Source organism: Rhinatrema bivittatum, chromosome 2 (genome assembly GCF_901001135.1).
Source record: "Rhinatrema bivittatum chromosome 2, aRhiBiv1.1, whole genome shotgun sequence".
In the NCBI taxonomy this organism is placed as follows: domain Eukaryota; kingdom Metazoa; phylum Chordata; class Amphibia; order Gymnophiona; family Rhinatrematidae; genus Rhinatrema; species Rhinatrema bivittatum.
Window position 1 is genome coordinate 538,044,405 of NC_042616.1, and position 19,996 is coordinate 538,064,400.

The 19,996-nt window shown below is 43.0% G+C and overlaps 1 protein-coding gene across 1 annotated transcript in view; it reads right to left on the reverse strand.

The window, feature by feature from the left end:
• Positions 1-19,996, reverse strand: part of ZNF236 (zinc finger protein 236) — a 531,902-nt gene that overhangs the window by 309,010 nt on the left and 202,896 nt on the right. Inside the window, 3 exon segments of the mRNA XM_029590848.1 lie at positions 4,837-4,864; positions 4,867-4,980; positions 16,000-16,203. Of these exon segments, the coding sequence (XP_029446708.1) occupies positions 4,837-4,864; positions 4,867-4,980; positions 16,000-16,203 (346 nt within the window).

Here is a 19,996-nt window from a genome sequence, read left to right on the forward strand (position 1 = left end):
GGCCAACTCTTTTCTTAATCCATTCTGTAAATATTTCAAAATGAGCAGAATCTTAACCGAATGAGGTAGAACCCCTCAGATCAAGCCTCAAACACTTGCCAAACCCACACTTAGGCTAAGGAAGTGGAGAACTTTCTTGCTCGCAGCAAGGTGGCAATCACTGAAGTGGAATATCCACGCTTCAGCATCTGAGCTCTCTCAAGGGCCATACTATAAGACAAAACAGAGTCGGATCTTCATGAAGAACAAGCCCCTGCCATAGCAGATCCCTGTGAACTGATAATTAAATAAGAGGGTCCACCAGGAGCCTTTACAAATCTGCATACTATGGCATCCTAGGCCAATCTGGTGTCACCAGAAGCACCATCCCCATGTGACTCTTGATCCTCTGAATCATTCTGCCCAACACAGGCCACGGGGGAAAGGCATATAGGAGCTTGTTCTCCAGCCATTCCTGCATGAGAACATTGATGCCCAAGGGCTTTTGATTTTTCCTGCAACTGAAGAAGCGAGGAACTTTCTCATTGTGAGATGTTGCCAGCAAGTCTAGAAGCAGGAGGCCCCAGGGGTCCACTATGAGTTGAAACACCTCCCTTGACAATTCCCATTCTCCTGGGTCCAGACTCTACTGAGAAAGTTGGTTCTTACATTGCCTTTTCCTGCAATGTGGGAGGCCGAGATCTCCTGAAGATGCATTTCTGCCCATTCCACGAGTTGGGCTATTTCCTGTGACATTTGCTGGCTCTTGGTTCCTCCTTGGTGACTGATGTAAGATACCGTCATTGCATTGTCTGACATTATCCAGACCACTCGACCCTGCAATTGGTCAATGAATCATAAGCATGCCAACTGGACGGCCGGGCTTCCAGTCAATTGATGCTTTAGAGAGACTCTTCTGTACTCCAGCACCCTTGCACTGTCAACTCCTGACAGTGGACTCCCCAACCATTGAGGCTTGCATCTGTTGTGAGTAATAGCTAGTCTATTGATCGTAGGGAAACCACCTTCCTTAGATGGTCCACTTGCAACCACCACTGTAGCTGTATGCTGATCTCCACCAGTAGGCAAATCCATATTGAATATTCTTGAGACTGTGGACTTCAATGAGCCAGCAGAGTTTACTGAAGAAGGTTCATATGCATCCTTGCCCACGGAACCACCTCTATGGTGGCCGCCATCAACCCAGGCACCTGTAGATAAGACCATACTGTTGAGTGTATTGTTTCTGTCAATAGGCGCACCTGCGCCATCAGCTTCTGAATGCAACCCTCCAGCAGGAACACCCTGCCTTACTTCATGTCGAACCGAACACCAAGATACTCTAGTGTCTGGGGTGGCTGTAGATTGCTCTTGGTGAAGTTCACCACTCAACCTAGTTTCTATAGCAAGGAGATCACCTAGAGTGAGACCCGAAGGCTCTGTTCCAGACTCTTTGCCCGAATCTGTCAATCGGCTAAGTACGGGTGAACCAGAATGCCATCCTCTCTCAACACTGCCACAACCACAAAAATAACCTTGGAAAAGGTTCTCGATGCAGTGGCCAACCCAAAAGGCAGCGCTCAAAACTGATGTTGCTCCAAAACAGTGAAATGCAGAAACCGTTGAGGCTCCAGGCAGATGGAAATATGAAGGTATGCCTCTGACAAATCCATAGATGTCAGGAACTCCCCCAATTGTACTGCCATTGTCATTGAGTGCAAGGTTTCTATGCGAAAATGAGTCAACCACAAATGGCGGTTGACTCCCTTGAGATCTAGGATGGGGCGAAAGGAGGTCTCCTTCTTGGGCATAACAAAATAAAGGGAATAATGGTCCATCTTAATTTACCAGAGGGGTAAATTAAGAGCACTGGAACTACAGCCCATAGACTGAGCAGCCTTGACAATGTACACTCCACTGCTTGTCTCTTCTGCTGAGAGTTTCAGGGAGACTCCATGAAGATGTCCTGAGGGACACTGAGAAACCTCCAGAACCCACTGGTCTAACTTGATCTCGACCCACCTCCGATAAAGAGAGAGGTGACCCCCTATCTCCTGTTCCCGGAGATGGGTCAGCACACCTTCATTGAGAGGCTCGAGGGCACTACTTCCTGAGTCTGCGCCCCTTCTGGGATGCTTGGGATGAAAGGACTGAGACCTACCCAAAGGCCAAGTCCTCTGAGAAGCTGCGTCTCTAAAGGGTCAAAAGTGACAAACCCCTAGCATGACCTCTTGTGCCAAAGGAGCATCTGCTTCTTATCCTCTTGTAACTGAGGAACCTGGGACTCACCCCACTTTTTGGCCATTTTTTCCAGCTCATTCCCAAACAAGAGTGATTCTTTAAAGGGCAATTTTGTAAGATTAGACTTCGAAATTGTATTGGCCAACCAATTCCTGAGCTATAGCTGATGCCTGGCCGCTATTACTGAAGCCACCCCTCTGGTTGAAGTTGCAGCCTCATCCGCCAAAATGGTGGCAACCAGTTCCATCACTGTCCTGAAATTCACACCAGATTCATCGATTTCCTGAGCGAGAAGTAAACAAGAGCAAGCCACTAGGGAGCAGTAAGAAGCTATCTGTAAATTAATTGCCATCGCTTCAAAGGCCTGCTTAAGGATGACCTTAATTCTTCTCTCATGTGCATCCTTCAAGGTTGCTCACCCTTCTACGGGAATAGTTGCCTGCTTGGTGACAACACACACAAGTGCATCCACTTTCAGAAAGCGCAATTGTTCTCTTGCAGCCGGATCCAGGGAATACAGCCCTTCCAAGGTTCATCCCCCTTTAAAATTAGATTCTGGAGTGCCCCACTGAAGATCAAACAATTCTTGAACAGCCTCCATGTTAGGGAAGAAACATGAGCCTTTAGGCAAAGAAATCAAAATGTGATCTTTCTTTAGCTCAGACATATAATCAGCCGCCGGTACCCCCAGAATCTTCAATGTCTGGAAAATCAGTCAGTAACTCATCTCTATGAAAGAACCACAACATAGTCCTATATGGTTCCAGCCCTGAAGGAATTTCCCTGTCCTCCAGGGAGTAAGGATCGGCTTCAACATCCATGTCATCCAGGTCACTATCTGCTTGACCCACAGCAGGTCTAGATGTACTCTGATGCTTATCTGCAGCAACAGGCACATGGGAATCCACAGCTTGCAATCCTGATCTGTTAAGACTGTCCGGGGCTGATGACTGCGCCTAAAGAAAGGACTGATAAACATGCGAACGTCACCACGGCCTACCACGCGGTGACAATCTAAGTCTGTTTGTGGGACCTAGCCCAGAAGGTTGCTCAACCCACCAAGCTGCCTGAGTCCCCAAGCTCCCTCAGAGGCAAGTACGGATGTCGGATCGGTGCGCCGAGCAGAGATTGAAGGGGAGAGGAATCCCTAATATCAACGCCCTCGTCTTTTTCTTTTCTTTTTTTGTTTAATTACTCTTTATCTGAGCTCAGCCCATCCCAGCCAAATACAGAGTCAGTCTCCGGCTGTGGAGGGAGAGGGCATAGGCCTTCATCACTGCGCTCGGCTTCCTGCACCCATTTGCCTTTCAGGTTTTATTTTTATTTATTTATTTTATTTACAGCTAAGTCCATGCCAGCCGAAACCAGCTACAGGACCAAGGCACTCATCTGAGGGAATGATCCGAAGATATCACCTCAGGAAACTTGATTGAGGGAGGGACCATGGGAGAGCGGGTCAGTGAACTTCTTTCTTCTTTTCTCCATCTACAAAAAAATTTAAACGCAATCCCCAGTAGGGAGCAGCATGTCCACCATCTGCTGGAGATGGAGAATACTGGTGGGCTGATGTCAGTGCAGGGGTATATATACCGTGATGTCAGCTTTGCTCTGTCTCCATCTGCTGGTAGAGGTGCATAACCCACTGGTCGTTGATCCACCTATCCGAATGCTAAGAATGGAAGCATTCCTGGGAACAGAGTTGGGGAGGGGTTAGCACTTAAGCTCGTACGTTTAGATTTTACCAAGCGTGCACATACATTTTTCCCAAAACTTTCTGCATATTTTAGCAGGTGTAATTTTGTGCGGGTAGATTTGTTGGGATAGTTTTTAAAGTGGACTTATGTAAGTCCGCTTTGAAAATTGGTGCAACTTATTTGCTGTGCGATATTACAAACTTTTCTCCATAGAGGGTGATTTTCATGGTTGCCAAAACGTGCATACTTTTAACTACGATGAGAGAAGGTGGTGTCCCGAGAGCATTTAGTTCAGAAGGATATGTAAATTACATTTTCAACTGTATGTACAGACTTTTCAAGCAAAATTTTACCCATGAAAAAAGCAGGTGCAAGTGACCATGCACATTTTCTACTAGTCTAACTCATAGCAGTTTTCAAAGAAATATCTGTGAATTTTGCACCAATGCTGGCAATTTGAAAATTGCCCCCATAAATCTCAGTTTATGTAGAAATGTTGGAATGACCACTAAGCATTTCACTGACTATATGAAGGGTTAATGTCAGGCTATGGAGCAGTATGTGGTACTGGAGATAGTGTTTCCCCATCACAAATCTGAAATGCTTCTTGTGACTAGGATGTATCTCTATGTGAGTTGAGGGGACGTATGACAGAGGTCTATAAAATGATGAGTGGAATGGAATGGGTAATGGAAAATCAGTTGTTCAATCCTTCAAAAAATAAAAAGATTAGGGGACAGCCATGCTAGCACTATATTATTACTATCCATAAAGGCAGAAATGAACCTGATAACATGCTAACAGAAGCAACTTAAATCCCCCTTCGGAACTCCCAAAACTCTTTTTGCTAGTTTTAACAGCTAGTTTCTATTGTCCTTATTTCACGTGATTCTGAAAATGTAATTACTTGTACTTATTTTACCTGATATGCTGTTTTAAATGACAAGATTCTTATATGCTCGATGGCAATAAAAGCACTTGTAAGGTCTTTCTACTTCATGTGAAAAATTGTTGGTAAAGTAACTTTGGAAGAATTGACTACTCCGAGGGATTGGCTGGATAAGACCTGCAAATAAAGAAACAAACGAACAAAGAGGAAAACAAAACAAAACATAAGACACTAAACTGCTGGTCTGACAACAATCAACATCCAATGGATAATTTACTGTTACTCCAAGGACAACATGCTACTTCTGCAAAGAACATATGAAATTGCTTGCTGAGTCAGACCAAGGGTCTCAGCATCTTGTTTCCAACAGAGGCCAAACCAGACTACAAGAACCTGTCAAGTACCCAAACACTAAGAAGATCCCATGCTACTGATGCCAGTAATAGCAGAGGCCATTCCCTAAGTCAGCTTGATTAATAGCAGTAAACGGACTTCTCCTACAAGAACTTATCCAAACCTTTTTTAAACCCAGCCACACTAACTGCACTAACTACATCCTCTGGCAACAAATTCCAGAGCTTAATTACGCATTGAGTGAAAAAGAATTTTCTCTGATTAGTCTTAAATGTGCTACTTCCTAACTTCATGGAGTGCCCCCTAGTCCTTCTATTATCCGAAAGTATAAATAACAGAGTCACATTTACTCATTCAAGACCTCTCATTATTTCAAAGACCTCTATCATATCCCCCCTCAGCCATCTCGTCTCCAAGTTGAACAGGCCTAACCTCTTCAGCCTTTCCTCATAGAGGAGCTGTTCCATCCCCTTTATCATTTTGGTCGCCCTTCTCTGTACCTTCTCCATCGCAATAGCTTTATGTTTACAATGTTACAGATAACTATAAACTGTAATGTTAAGACTCAATGCATTTCTTCATGCAGAAAGTAGAAAAAGAAACAGACAATCACAAGGCTACTTTAGCCTGCCCATTTTCTCTTCTTGTATACTGTAAATTGTTTGAACTCTTAAGTTTACCTTCACGTGTCTGTCTCAGGCTCTCTTAAATTCTGATAGTGTATTTGTTACCACCACTTAAACAGGGAACTTATACCATGCATCCACTACCTTTTCTGTGAAGAAATATTTCCTTATATTACTCCTGAGTCTAGCCCCTGTCTAAAATCTAACTTCAAGTTTTATAACTTTCTTTCCATAGAGTAATGATCATTTCTTGTGTATTATTTATTGACTTATGCAATATCTGAATGTCTGCTTCATAGTCCTCCTCCCCACACACACCAGTGCCTTCTCTCCTCTAGGGAATATGGATTTAGATGTTTTCTAACCAATGATTTGTACATAGGCATTATAGCTTCCTTTTTCTTGTTGGCTATATACCCTTCCCCCTTGCACCTAGCATTCCTCTGGCTCCTGTCACTGCTTTATTTTACTGTTTTGATACCTTGAGCTCATCAGATATGATTAACTTGAAATCTCGTTTCTATTGTGTGCACAAGTGTATTGCCCCAAATTGTAAACTGCTGGCTTAGCTTTCTATACCACAAATGTATGGCAGCATTTTTTTTTTTTGCATTAAAATTTAGTAGCCATGGTCTTGTTCACACATTCATATTTCAATCCTCATTTTTTCAAATCTGGACTTTTTATTCTGCTACAAATCAAAGAAGAACAAAACAGGTTAGTCAGATAAAAATTAAATTAAAAGAAAACAACTGGTAAGAGGAGGAGCCCTGTAGTGCTCCTAAGCTGCACACCCCTGGGTAAGGAATTATTCACAGCATGCTTTCTTCATTGTCCGTCTGAGCGGTCTCCTAGCATGTGAAATGGACAAGAGGAAAGGTCGGCTGCCTCCTACTCTTTCCTCTTCCTCTTCTCAACAGACTATTCCATGTCTTTTTGGAGCTATGGAGCAGTCCTCGTTGCGGATTAAGAACATAAGAAATTGCCATGCTGGGTCACGCCAAGGGTCTATCAAGCCCAGCATCCTGTTTCCAACAGAGACCAAACCAGGCCACAAGAACCTAGCAACTACCCAAACACCAAGCAGATCCCATGCTACTGATGCAATTAATAGCAGTGGCTACTCCCTAAGTAAACTTGATTAATAGCTGTTAATAGACTTCTCCTCCAAGAACTTATCCTAACCTTTTTTTAACCCAGCTACACTAACTGCACTAACCACATCCTCTGACAACAAATTCCAGAGCTTAAATGTGCATTAAGTAAAAAAGAATTTTCTCTGATTAGTTTTAAAAGTGCCACTTGCTAACTTCATGGAGTGCCCCCTAGTCTTTCCATTATCCGAAAGTGTATATAACACATTCACATCTACTCGTTCTAGACCTGTCATGATTTTAAAGACCTCAATAATAACCCCCCTCAGCCATCTCTTCTCCAAGTAAACAGCCCTAACCTCTTCAGTCTTTCCTCATAGGGGAGCTTTTCCATCCCATTTATCATTTTGGTTGCCCTTCTTTGTACCTTCTCCATTGCAACTATATCTTTTTTGAGATGTGGCGACCAGAACTGTACACAGTATTCAAGGTGCGGTCTCACCATGCAGCGATACAGAGGCATTATGACATTTTCCGTTCTATTAACCATTCCCTTCCTAATAATTCCTAACATTGTTAGCTTTTTTCACTGCTGCAGCACACTGAGCCGACAATTTCAAAGTATTATACACTATGATGCCTAGATCTTTTTCCTGGGTGGTAGCTCCTAATATGGAACCTAATATTGTATAACTACAGCAAGGGATACTTTTCTCTATATGCAACACCTTGCACTTGTCCATATTAAATTTCATCTGGCATTTCGATACCCAATCTTCCAGTCTCGGAAGCTCCTCCTGCAATGTATCTCAATCCGCTTGTGATTTAACTACTCTGAATAATTTTGTATCATCCGCAAATTTGATAATCTCACTCATCGTATTCCTTTCCAGATCATTTATAAATATATTGAAAAGCACCAGTCCAAGTACAAATCCCTGAGGCACTCCACTGTTTACCCCTTTTCCACTGAAAAGATTGACCATTTAATCCTATTCTGTTTCCTGTCTTTTAACCAGTTTGTAATCCACGAAAGGACATTGCCTCTTATCCCATGATGTTTTAGTTCTCAGAAGCCTCTCGTGAGGGACTTTGTCAATTGCCTTCTGAAAATCCAAATACACTACATCTACTGGTTCCCCTTTATCCACATGTTTATTAACCCCTTCAAAAAAATGAAGCAGATTTGTTAGGCAAGACTTCCCTTGGGTAAATCCATGTTGACTGTGTTCCATTAAGCCATGTCTTTCTATATGCTCTATCATTTTGATCTTTAGAATAGTTTCCACTATTTTTCTCAGCACTGAAGTCAGGCTCACTTGTCTATAGTTTTCCGGATCGCCCCTGGATCCCTTTTTAAATATTGGGGTTACATAGGGCACCCTCCAGTATGGATGATTTTAATGACAGGTTACAAATTTTAACTAATAGATCAGAAATTTTATTTTTTAGTTCCTTCAGTACCCTAGGATACATACCATCCAGTCCAGGTGATTTGCTACACTTTAGTTTGTCAAACTGGTCTACTACATCTTCCAGGTTCACAATGATTCCGTTCAGTTCACCTGACTCATCAGCCTTGAAAACCATCTCCGGAACTAGTATCTCCTCAACATCCTCATTAGTAAACACGGAAGCAAAGAATTAATTTAGTCTTTCTGCAATGGCCTTATCTTCCCTAAGAACCCCTTTAAGCCCTCGATCATCTAACATTCCATCTAACTCCCTCACAGGTTTCTTGCTTCAGATATATTTTTTAAAGTTTTTATTGTGAGTTATTGCTATTATGGTTTTGAGGTGTTTGAGTGGATTCTTGGGTACTGCGGTGATGGTCACTCCCACAGGGAGGAGCCCCGTGAGGAACTGCAGTACTAGGCTAGACTCGGGACATGCAAACACAGAAGATATTGTCTTTATTGTACTGCTGGATGATACCACCAGAGGTGGCAGTAGTGAGGTGATCCGGTAGTGGCAGTCCAGGGGCCTTCGACAGAGGAGACCCATCCCACAATGGTAGATGGTAGCAGCACACGATAGTAGAGGGAGTCCCGGGTGCAGGTTCCCAGTGCTGAGCTGTAGATGAGACAGACTGACAAAGGTTAGATTACTCACTAAGTTGATAGCTGTATTAATGGAGATCCCAGCAGGCAGAAGTATTTGGATTACGGGCACCAAGGCAGGGAGAGCAGGCCCTCGAGGAGCGAGTACCTGGTATCCCAGATAGGCACCTGAAAGAAAGCAAAGGGTCGCCGAGGAGCGGGTACCCAGGTTAGATGAATGACCCTGAAGGGCACAGAGAGCTTTCAGCGGCAGCAAGGAAGTGGCAGAGCAGCTTAGACCAGAGGCATTCCAATCCTTGCTAACTCGATTTGTTAGCAAACGAAGGGCAGGCTAAATACCCGGATGGTGTGACATCACTAAAGGGGGACGCCTCGAAGTTCCCGCCATGACGTGAATAAAGATGTGGATGGCGTGCTCGCGCGCACCCTAGGAGGCCTTCAGGAGAAACATGGTGGATAGCCTTGCCATTGCCCTTCTGGGGACGCTGGAGAGAGCGGCATGAAGACGCAGTGGTAGCCATCTTCCCAAGGTTAGTAGAGAGAGCAGGAAGAAAGGTGAGGCACGGAGGTCGAAGCCGTCTGAGACCGACAGACGCAACAATTGCCTCTATGGCCAACTTCATTTCAAATTCTCTTTTCGCCTGTCTTATCAATGTTTTACACTTAACTTGACAATGCTTATGCTTTTTCCTATTTTCTTCAGATGGATCTTTCTTCCAATTTTTGAAGAATGTTTTTTTTTGCTAAAATAGCCTCTTTCACCTCACCTTTTAACAATGCCGGTAATCATTTTGCCTTCCTTCCACCTTTCTTAATGTATGGAATACATCTGGACTGAGCATCTAGGATTGTATTTTTAAACTATGTCCATGCCTGTTGAACATTTAACCTTTGCAACTGCACCTTTCAGTTTTTTCTAATTATTTTCCTCATTTTATCAAAGTTTCCCTTTTGAAAATTTAGTGTTAGAACTGTAGATTTACTTATTGTCCCCCTTCCATTTATTAGTTTAAATTTGATCATGTTATGATCACTATTGCCAAGTAGCCCCACCACCATTACCTCTCTCACCAAATCCTACGTTCTACTAAGAATTAAGTCTAAAATAGCTCCCTCTCTCATTGGTTCCTGAACCAATTGCTCCACGAAGCAGTTGTTTATTACATCCAGGAACTTTATGTCTCTAGCAAGTCCTGATGTTACATTTACCGAGTCAATATTGGGGTAATTGAAATCTAATAACAAAAATGTGGAACCCAAAATAATATTTAAATAATAGCCTAAGAAGGTGTCAGCAAGCCTTGACATTATATGTTCCACTACATTGGCGTGGTGGAGATCGAGAACGCCTTTTATTACAGTCTGAACAACGCTGGATTTACAGACTGAATACTGTTCATCCATCAGGTCTAAACAGCGAGTTGGATTATATGTATTTTCTGGGATGATCATTTCTATTTATCATGATTGGCAGATTACTATACTGATATACTATGAATACATCATTGGTCGCTAACGTCATACTACAAGGGCGAATTTAAAGAGACGCTAGCCTCGGTTTCGGTTCCTCCTCCTGTTCTCCTGACAAGATGGTTGAGACGTCTGGTCCCGTCTGAATGGGTAGCCATGCTATTCTCAGATAAGTACTGGCTTCATTTCTATTTTGTCATTTGCTATTTAAATGCGTATTTCTATTAACTTCTTTAGGTAAATGACTCTTGTTAAATCAATTTTTACATGCCCCTGAGGAAGCTGATCCAGTGAAACACTGGCCTGTGTAAAGGGCGATGTTAACATTCAGCTGTTAAGAGTCAGATTTCGAGTCATTTTTGCTAACATGGATGGAGGACTATTTTAAAGAATAAGTGAGCTCTTCAACCCTGGAGGCTTGCATCTGTCATGAGAACTAACCAGTCTGGAGATCTTAGGGAAACTCCCTTTCTTAGATGATCTGCTTGCAACCACCACTGTAGGTGAGAGCAGACCTCCATCGGCAGATGGAGCTGAATTGAATAGTCCTGAGACTGTGGGCTCTACAGAGACAGTAGGGAGTGCTGAAGAGGACGCAGCCATCAAATCGAGATCCTACAGATAGGACCACACTGTCGGGCATATAGTGTTCATCAACAGACCCTCCCTTTGCCATAAACTTCTGAATATGAGCTTCCAGCAGGAAAACCCTGCCCTGCTTTGTGTCGAACTGAACAATGAGATACTCTAGCAACTAAGATGGCTGAAAACTGTTCTTGGCCAGGTTCACCACCCAACCAAACTCCTGCAATAGGGAGATCACTTTGCGGGTCACCAGGCAGCTCTCTTCCAGATACCTGGCCCAAATCAACCAGTCATCCAAATACAGATGTACCAGGGTCCCATCCTTTCTCAACTCTGCCACCGCCACCACCATAACCTTGGAGAAAGTTCTGGGTTCAGTAGCCAGACCAAAATGAAGTGCCTGAAACTGATAATGGCATCCCAAATCCGCAAATCGCGGGAAACACTGTTGCTGTAGTCGGATGGGAATATGTAGGAACACCTCAGACAGGTCCAAGGAGGTCAGAAATTCCCCCAACTACATGGCCATTATCACTAATTGCAATGTTTCCATTAAAAAATGAATCACCCGCAAATGACGGTTGACCCCTTTGAGGTCCAGGATGGAACGAAAGAGGCCCTCCTTCTTGGACAGAATGAAATAGATGGAATATCGATCTGTATTTTCTTGAGATGTGGGCACTGGAACCACAGCCCTCAGACTGAGGAGTCTTGACAGTTTAGACTCCACTGCCTACTTCTTCTGCGAGGAGTAGCAGGGAGACCATGAACACATCCTGAGGAACACTGCGAAACTCCAGCGCATCTCCCTCTCATATCACCTTCAGGACCCATATCACCTTCAGGACCCACTAGTCCGATGTGATTTTGACACACCTGTGATAAAAGAGAGAGGTGCCCCTTCCTGCTGTTCCCGGGGGTGGGTCAGCAAACCTTCACTGGGAAGCTCAGGAGGTTCCACTACCCGATCCCGTGCTCCGTCTGGCATGATAGGACTGAGACCTGAAAGGTCAAGTTCTCTGAAAGGTCGCTCCTCTAGAGGGTCGGAAATGCTTGGATCCCCTAGCACGACACCTCATGCCAAAGGAGCACAATGTCTATTTCTTATCCTCCGGCAATCTAGGAATCCAAGGATTCGCCCCACTTACTGATCAGTTTCTTCTTCAACTTGCTACCAAACAAAAGCGAGCCTTTAAAGGGCAATTTCGTAAGGTTAGCCTTATGAACAATTTCTCAGCCATAACTGATGCCTGGCTGCTATTACTGAAGCCACCCTTCTGGCTGAGGTGTGGACCAATTGCAGCCCGCATCTGCGAAAAGGGCGCCTGCTAGCGCCATAACTGCCCTGGAATTCACTCCAGATTCATCGACCTCCTGAGAGAGTAGTAAACAAGAGCAAGCCACCAGGGAACATGAAGAAGTTATCTGCAAAGTCATTGCCACTGCTTCAAATGCTTCCTTAAGGATGGCCTCAATCCTTCAAGGCCACTCCTCCTTCCACAGGGATAGTCGTCCGCTTGGAGATGGCACAGACAAGCACGTCCGCATTATGAAAATGAAAACGCTCTCTCGCCACTGGATCCAGGGGGTACAGGCCTTCCAAAATCCAACCCCCTTTGAAATTAAGCTCCAAGGGCACCCTACTCAAGATCAATTCTTGAATGGCCTCCATAATAGAGAAAAATCAAGAGGCTTTACGCAAAGAAACCAAAATGGGATTATTTTCTTTGGCTCAAACATGGAATCTGTCCCAGATACTCCCAGCATCTTTAAGTCTGGCAAATCAGAGCCTGTAGCTCATCTCTATGAAAGAACCACAACATAGTCCTATATGGTTCCAGTCCCAGAGGAATTTCCCCATCTTCCAGAATCAGGATAGGCCTTTTCATTCGTACTGTCCGGATCCCTATCAGGAAGACCTGCTGCCGATCTAGGTGTACTTTGGCGCTTAACAGTAGTACCGGGCGATTTGAGAGGTCAACACCTGCGACTCTGATCTGACAGGATTGGACGGGGCTGAGGACTGCACCTGAAGAAAGGACTGCAATCCTTGAAAAAATTCTACTCAAGAAAAGGCAGAAGGATCCATGCCAAAACCAGAAGGCACCTGTGCTATGCCCACTGAGCTACCTTCCCTTACTGACGAACCAGTTAAGGGAGTTTCAAGGTCAGGCACCCTTCCTGACATGTCTTTACCCAGACCCTCATCAGGCTGGGAAGAACCAGGCTTAGTAAATCAGAGAAAGATAATTCTCCCTGAGCATGTAATGCTGGCACAAGTTAGAGGTCACGCCAGACTGAGATACCCAAATATGACAGGCAGCACAAAGAGAAATGCGCTTAGTCTTCCTAGTTACAGGCGCCATCAGTCTGTCAGTATACTTAACAGACGACTGAAGGTGTGCGTCCAGCTGAATTCATGCTGTAAAATATATGCATCCAAAACTTAGGCGTTCCAAGGCCTCATGTCACAAAGCTAGGCGTCCCAAACTTAAGTGCACAACCAGTGCACCCAAATTGCGTGCACAGGTAAGTGCATGCCTAACAAAGATGCCGCTATCACCTGGATGCTCAAGTAGGCATCAGACTAAGCATCCAAAAACTGGATGGACACTCTGGATGCACAGCCAGATATACTTGCACGAATCGATGGTCCTGAAGAGAGCAGCCTAAAACGCAGGAAGAGGCATGCGAAAACACCACTGCTTACCACATGGCACACCGAGAAAAGCCTAAGAATGGGGCCTAGCCTAAAAGGGCTGCTCAACCTTCCCTCATCACTTAATCTCCCTCAGGGGTGGGAACGAATGTTGGAAGGCACACCAAGCACGGAGACTGGAGGAAGGAGGAAGCCCTACAAAAAACCTTCCTCTCACTGTCTTTTTTTTAAGCCTTACCTAAGCTCAGCCCTTCCCAGCTGAGTACAGAAATGGTTTCCGTCTGCGGGGGGACAGGGCATATACCATCACCCGCCGTGCTCAGCTTCTTGCACTTGCTGCCTTTCAAACATTTTAATAGCTAAGTCCACACCAGCTGATAAAACCAGCAACTGGACCAAGGCACTCATCTGAGGAACCATGGAAATCACCTCAGGAATTCTCAACTGGAGGAGGGACCACTTGATATCACATAAGAAAAGCGGGGCAAATTAAATTTCCTTTTTTTATTTCTCCTTCTAAAACCTGAAGCAATCCACAGTAGGGAGATGCACATCCACCATCTGCTGGAGATGGAGAATACTGGCAGGCTGATGTCACTGCAGGAGTATTTATATTGTGATATCAGCTTTGCTCCTTCATCTGCTGATAAGGGTGCATAACCCACTGGTTCTGGATTCATCTGACTAGACGCTAAGAAATTAATATTTATTTTGCAGGGAAGAGAAGAGACGGTACATCTCTCCCCCTCCTCAGAAGGTCTCATGATTGCTAATGCAACCCTTCATCCAAACAAGGATCTCCAGCTCTGCCAGAAACCTACCCTACCAGTAATTACACTACCTTATATTTATTCAGCTTTGTTATTTCAGATTAATTTTCCTTATGTTTATTAGTGTAAAAGCTTGTCAAAGATGATAGGGAATAAAGGTGAAGTGTTATTCTCCAAGACTTCCCTCTGACTCTGGAATGCTACTTTTCTCATCATGGGAATGACGGAGCAGATATATTCTGCAACAGGTAAAACTATGCACTGTTACACTGCGCACATAATTTTACATGCACAGAGGTTGACCAATGTTCAATAGGCCATTTTTACCGATGTGTAATGCAGAGAAAATTGCATCTTTACATATTCCATATGAAAAGTCTTTTTTTTTTTCCCCCATTTCATTTTATTCAAGTTTAAGGGATATTTGGTATAATACTAAGAGTAGACCCTGAGGAAACAAAAGAAATGTTTCTAAAAGCCAGTGTAAATATGGTTTTTAGAGAACGACACACAGTGACCAACACACAAATGTAGCAAATTATACACAGGGAGATGGTAGGTTCAGTGATAAAAACTCCAAATTATTACATGAGTATAAAAACTGCCATGGGCATGTTAAAAAAAATAGTAAACAGACTGAGTTGAACAATTTTACAAATTATCACCTTCTTTAAAGAATAATATTGTAATAGCAAAAGTCAAAGCATTTGAAGAAGGTGAAGATTATAGCTGAGGATATGCTTTTGCTTTTCCATAATAATGGGTTCAACAGCATTGGAATATAAATTACTCTAAATTTAAGAATATATTTCTTTTTGCACAACTGCAGTATGTTTTGACAAACTGTTTTATAGATCAATGCCATCTGCTTAGGAGAAGCTGAAAGCCCAGAATAGGTGGAATACTGCACATTAGGGTTCAGCTAAGTGCTATGTGAAGCCAATTTATGTAAACAGCAAAAAAACAGAAGTTTTCAATGTAACTGCTAAACTACCGAGGTTAATTTAAAATACCAACTAGAAACTACATCAAAATCTAATGCTAAAAAATAATGACTAAGGAAGCACATTTATCCTTTAAAACATTGTTCAAAAGAACAGAAACATCTACAAACTTGAAAAATGGGTGACTAAAATGTGTCTTTTATTATCTCTGATAAAAATAGATCTAAATTCAGTCTGAAGATGATGGAAATCTCTGGCACTTCTGGTTCATTTCCACCATGGTATACATAAAAATAAAACTGGTATATTTTTTTTTTCTGTACAGAACTTTACACAACTTAAACAATATTAAAACCAAGTAAATCACAAAATAATGGAAAAAAATACAGCAATACAAACACTGCTATTGTAATATATACATATAAAAATGATGGCTTATGTTTCTTTTGCTTATGATTTCTCCAGCTTAAAAAAGCAGAATAAAGTATTAGTACTGAAAAATATTTTTTGCATTATGTCTTCAAGAAATTTTGGCCATTTCTGAAGTGTGTTAAAATTAAATTAAAACCTAAAGGGGCAGAGTATAAATAAAACCTCTACTGGTTAGTTCTCTGGCCTGTGACGCAGTATTTACCTAAGTCCGTGATGAGTATTGGTTCTTGCAATGGGATATCTGGCACTGGGGCACTGCTCTTCCCTACTCGGACTTTAGCAGGCTTACGTTGATGCCGCAACTTCCTTAGCTCACTGTGTTTAAAGTGCGAAGCAACATGAGTCTTCCTGTGCCCTGAGGTCCGAAATTTTTTGTCACAGTGAGGACAAGCAAAAGGTCTCACACCTGGTTTAAAAAGATGACATTATTTAAGTTTCACAACATATTTAAAAGTACATTTTTGCAATCTATTTATATATAAAAGGCTTGTGTCAATCATTCTGTCTCTCAAACGCTGAAAAAGCATAGAAACAAATATGAAAAATGAATGTGAGATACAACAATAAGGTTTAATCATTAGCCTACCACTGATTATTGTAGCAAAAGTTAAAATCACTATTGATAATTCTCCCCCGCCCCCCCCCCCCCCCCCCCCTCCATTTTATCTTAGAATTTTCCCACCAATTTTTATTCCACTAAGTGAAATGACTGTTTCTCCTATGGACAGATGGGGGTTTTTCCCATTATTTTTCAACCACTTTTAACTCCACTAAACAAACTGGCTGTTTCTCCAACAGACAGCTGTATGTAGCGCTTTCTAGAGTTGGTCAATGGGAAGTCAAATATGGAGCTGCTGCCAGACAACAAGAATGTAGGTAGTTTATGATAAGGTTCTGGAAGTTTGAATATGCCTTCTGTTAATAAGTTAATGAAATGAAACAATATTTATCTTTTTCACTTTTGTTTGATTTTAACATTTAAATGAGTTATGCACCAGAGAACCCAAGTAACATCAGATAGCTTTGACTAGTTTAAATATAAAAAGTTTTGACAAAGAACAATTTGCCAGTTAGCCACACATTTGGCTGCAAACCTAAGTAACTACAATATACCTCAATGAAACATAACATCCTGAATAAAGACCTTATCATTGACCCTACAGAACCAGTATAAGGACTAGATATTCCACACAAGATATAGACAACCTTGAAGCAGATATAAACGAGATAAGGAAACTATGATTATCTTTTACTCCAAAAGAAATTTAATTCCTGGGTGTGCTGTGGCAACAAAAGCCAGACAATGGAACATATCATTAAAGCTTGCCCCCTACAATCTTTTTCAAAGCATGTGGCCAACATTCATGTTATACCAGACACCACAGCTTGGTTCTGAAAATGTGGATATTAATATACTTTGCTGCTACCATTACCAAACAATAAAAGTAATTAAATATATAACAGTTGCATCTCATTTTGCCTTAAAAATAAGCAAGCTTTAAGGCAAGAAATGTAGTGGTGGTAATAGATGAATAATTTTTTGAAGAAGGCAGGGATAAGTAGCCAGCTTTGAAAATGTAATAAGGTGTTCTGGTCTATCTCTTTCCTGTATATCGAGAAGGCAAAACTATTCTCCTCTACCCTGATCTCAATGTTCAAAAAATGTATCACCCTCTCATTAACATAGAAACATATAGAAACATAGAAATGATGGCAGAAGAAGACCAAATGGCCCATCTAGTCTGCCCAGCAAGCTTCACACATATTTTCTCTCATACTTATCTGTTTCTCTTAGCTCTTGGTTCTATTTCCCTTCCACCCCCACCTTTAATGTAGAGAGCAGTGATGGAGCTGCATCCAAGTGAAGTATCTAGCTTGATTCGTTAGGGGTAGTAGCCGCTGCAATAAGCAAGCTGCACCCATGCTTATTTGTTTTACCCAGACTATGTTATTAGCCCTTATTGGTTGTTTTTCTTCTCCCCTGCCGTTGAAGCAGGGAGCTATGCTGGATATGCGTGACGTATAAGTCTTCTCCCATGCCGTTGAAGCAGAGAGCCATGCTGGATGTGCATCGAAAGTGAAGTATCAGGCACATTTGGTTTGGGGTAGTAACCGCCGTAACAAGCCAGCTACTCCCCGCTTTGTGAGTGCGAACCCTCTTTTCTTCTCCCCTGCCGTTGAAGCAGAGAACTTTGCTGTATATGCATTGAAAGTGAAGTATCAGGCTTATTTGATTTGGGGTAGTAACCGCCGTAACAAGCCAGCTACTCCCCTCTTTGTGAGTGTGAATCCTTTTTTCCACATTTCCTCTTGCTGTTGAAGCTTAGAGCGATGTTGGAGTCACCGTAAGCCTGTGTATGTTAATTTAATAAGGGTATTGACTCCAGGCAGTAGCCATCATTCTGGCGAGTCACCCACTCTTCATTGGCAGCCTCTTGACTTTATGGATCCACAGTGTTTATCCCATGCCCCTTTGAAGTCCTTCACAGTTCTGGTCTTCACCACATCCTCCGGAAGGGCATTCCAGGCATCCACCACCCTCTCTGTGAAGAAATACTTCCTGACATTGGTTCTGAATCTTCCTCCCTGGAGCTTCAAATCGTGACCCCTGGTTCTGCTGATTTTTTTCCTTCGGAAAAGGTTTGTCGTTGTCTTTTGATCATTAACACCTTTCAAGTATCTGAAAGTCTGTATCATATCACCTCTGCTCCTCCTTTCCCCCAGGGTGTACATATTTAGATTCTTCAATCTCTCCTCGTACGTCATCCGATGAAGATCCTCCACCTTCCTGGTCGCCCTTCTCTGTACCGCCTCCATCTTGTCTTTGTCTTTTTGAAGGTACGGTCTCCAGAACTGAACACAGTACTCCAGGTGAGGCCTCACCAAGGACCTGTACAAGGGAATAATCACTTCCCTTTTCTTACTCGATATTCCTCTCTCTATGCAGCCCAGCATTCTTCTGGCTTTAGCTATTGCCTTGTCGCATTGTTTCGCCGACTTCAGATCATTAGACACCATCACCCCAAGGTCCCTCTCCTGCTCCGTGCACATCAGCCTTCCCCCCCCCCCCAATCGAATACAGTTCATTCGGATTTCCACTCCCCATATGCATGACTTTGCACTTCTTGGCATTGAATCTCAGCTGCCATATCTTCGACCACTCTTCCAGTTTCCTTAGATCCCGTCTCATTCTCTCCACTCCTTCCGGCGTGTCCACTCTGTTGCAGATCTTAGTGTCATCCGCAAAAAGACAAACCTTACCTTCTATCCCGTCCGCAATGTCGCTCACAAAGATATTGAACAGGACCGGTCCCAACACCGATCCTTGCGGTACACCACTTAAAACCGCTCTCTCTTCAGAGAAGGTTCCATTTACCATCACACATTGTCTTCTGTCCGTCAACCAATTTGCAATCCAGGTCACCACCTCGGCACTCACTCCCAAGCTTCTCGTTTTATTCACCAGTCTCCTGTGCGGAACCGTATCAAAAGCTTTGCTGAAATCCAAGTATATGATATCGAGTGCTCTTCCTCTATCCAATTCCTTGGTTACCCAGTCAAAAAAGTCAATCAGATTTGTCTGACAGGATCTTCCTCTGGTGAATCCATGCTGCCTCTGGTCCATCAATTCTCCGGACTGTAGATAGTTCACTATTCTCTCTTTCAACAGTGACTCCATTACTTTTCCCACCACTGAAGTGAGGCTAACTGGTCTGTAGTTACCAGCCTCCTCTCTGTTCCCACTCTTGTGAAGAGGGACCACCACCGCTCTTCTCCAATCACTCGGCACCACTCCTGTTTCTAGGGATCTATTGAACAGGTCGCACAGCGGTCCCGCCAGCACATCTCTGAGCTCCCTCAGTATCCTTGGATGAATCCCATCAGGCCCCATGGCTTTGTCCACTTTCAGATTCTTTAGCTCTTCCCATACATTATCTACTGTAAATGGATTTTCCTCTGTTCCGCTTCCCTCCAGTTTCTTGTTGTGTAGAGATGGTCCTTCTCCAGGGTCTTCTTTAGTGAACACAGAGCTGAGGTATTCGTTTAATATTTCTGCCATTTCTTCGTCTCCCTCCACACATTGATCATTTCCACCTTTCAATTTCACTATACCACTTTGGACTTTTCTCTTTTCGCTGATGTATCTGAAAAATGTTTTGTAACCATATTTTATCTCCTTGGCAATCCTCTCTTCTGCT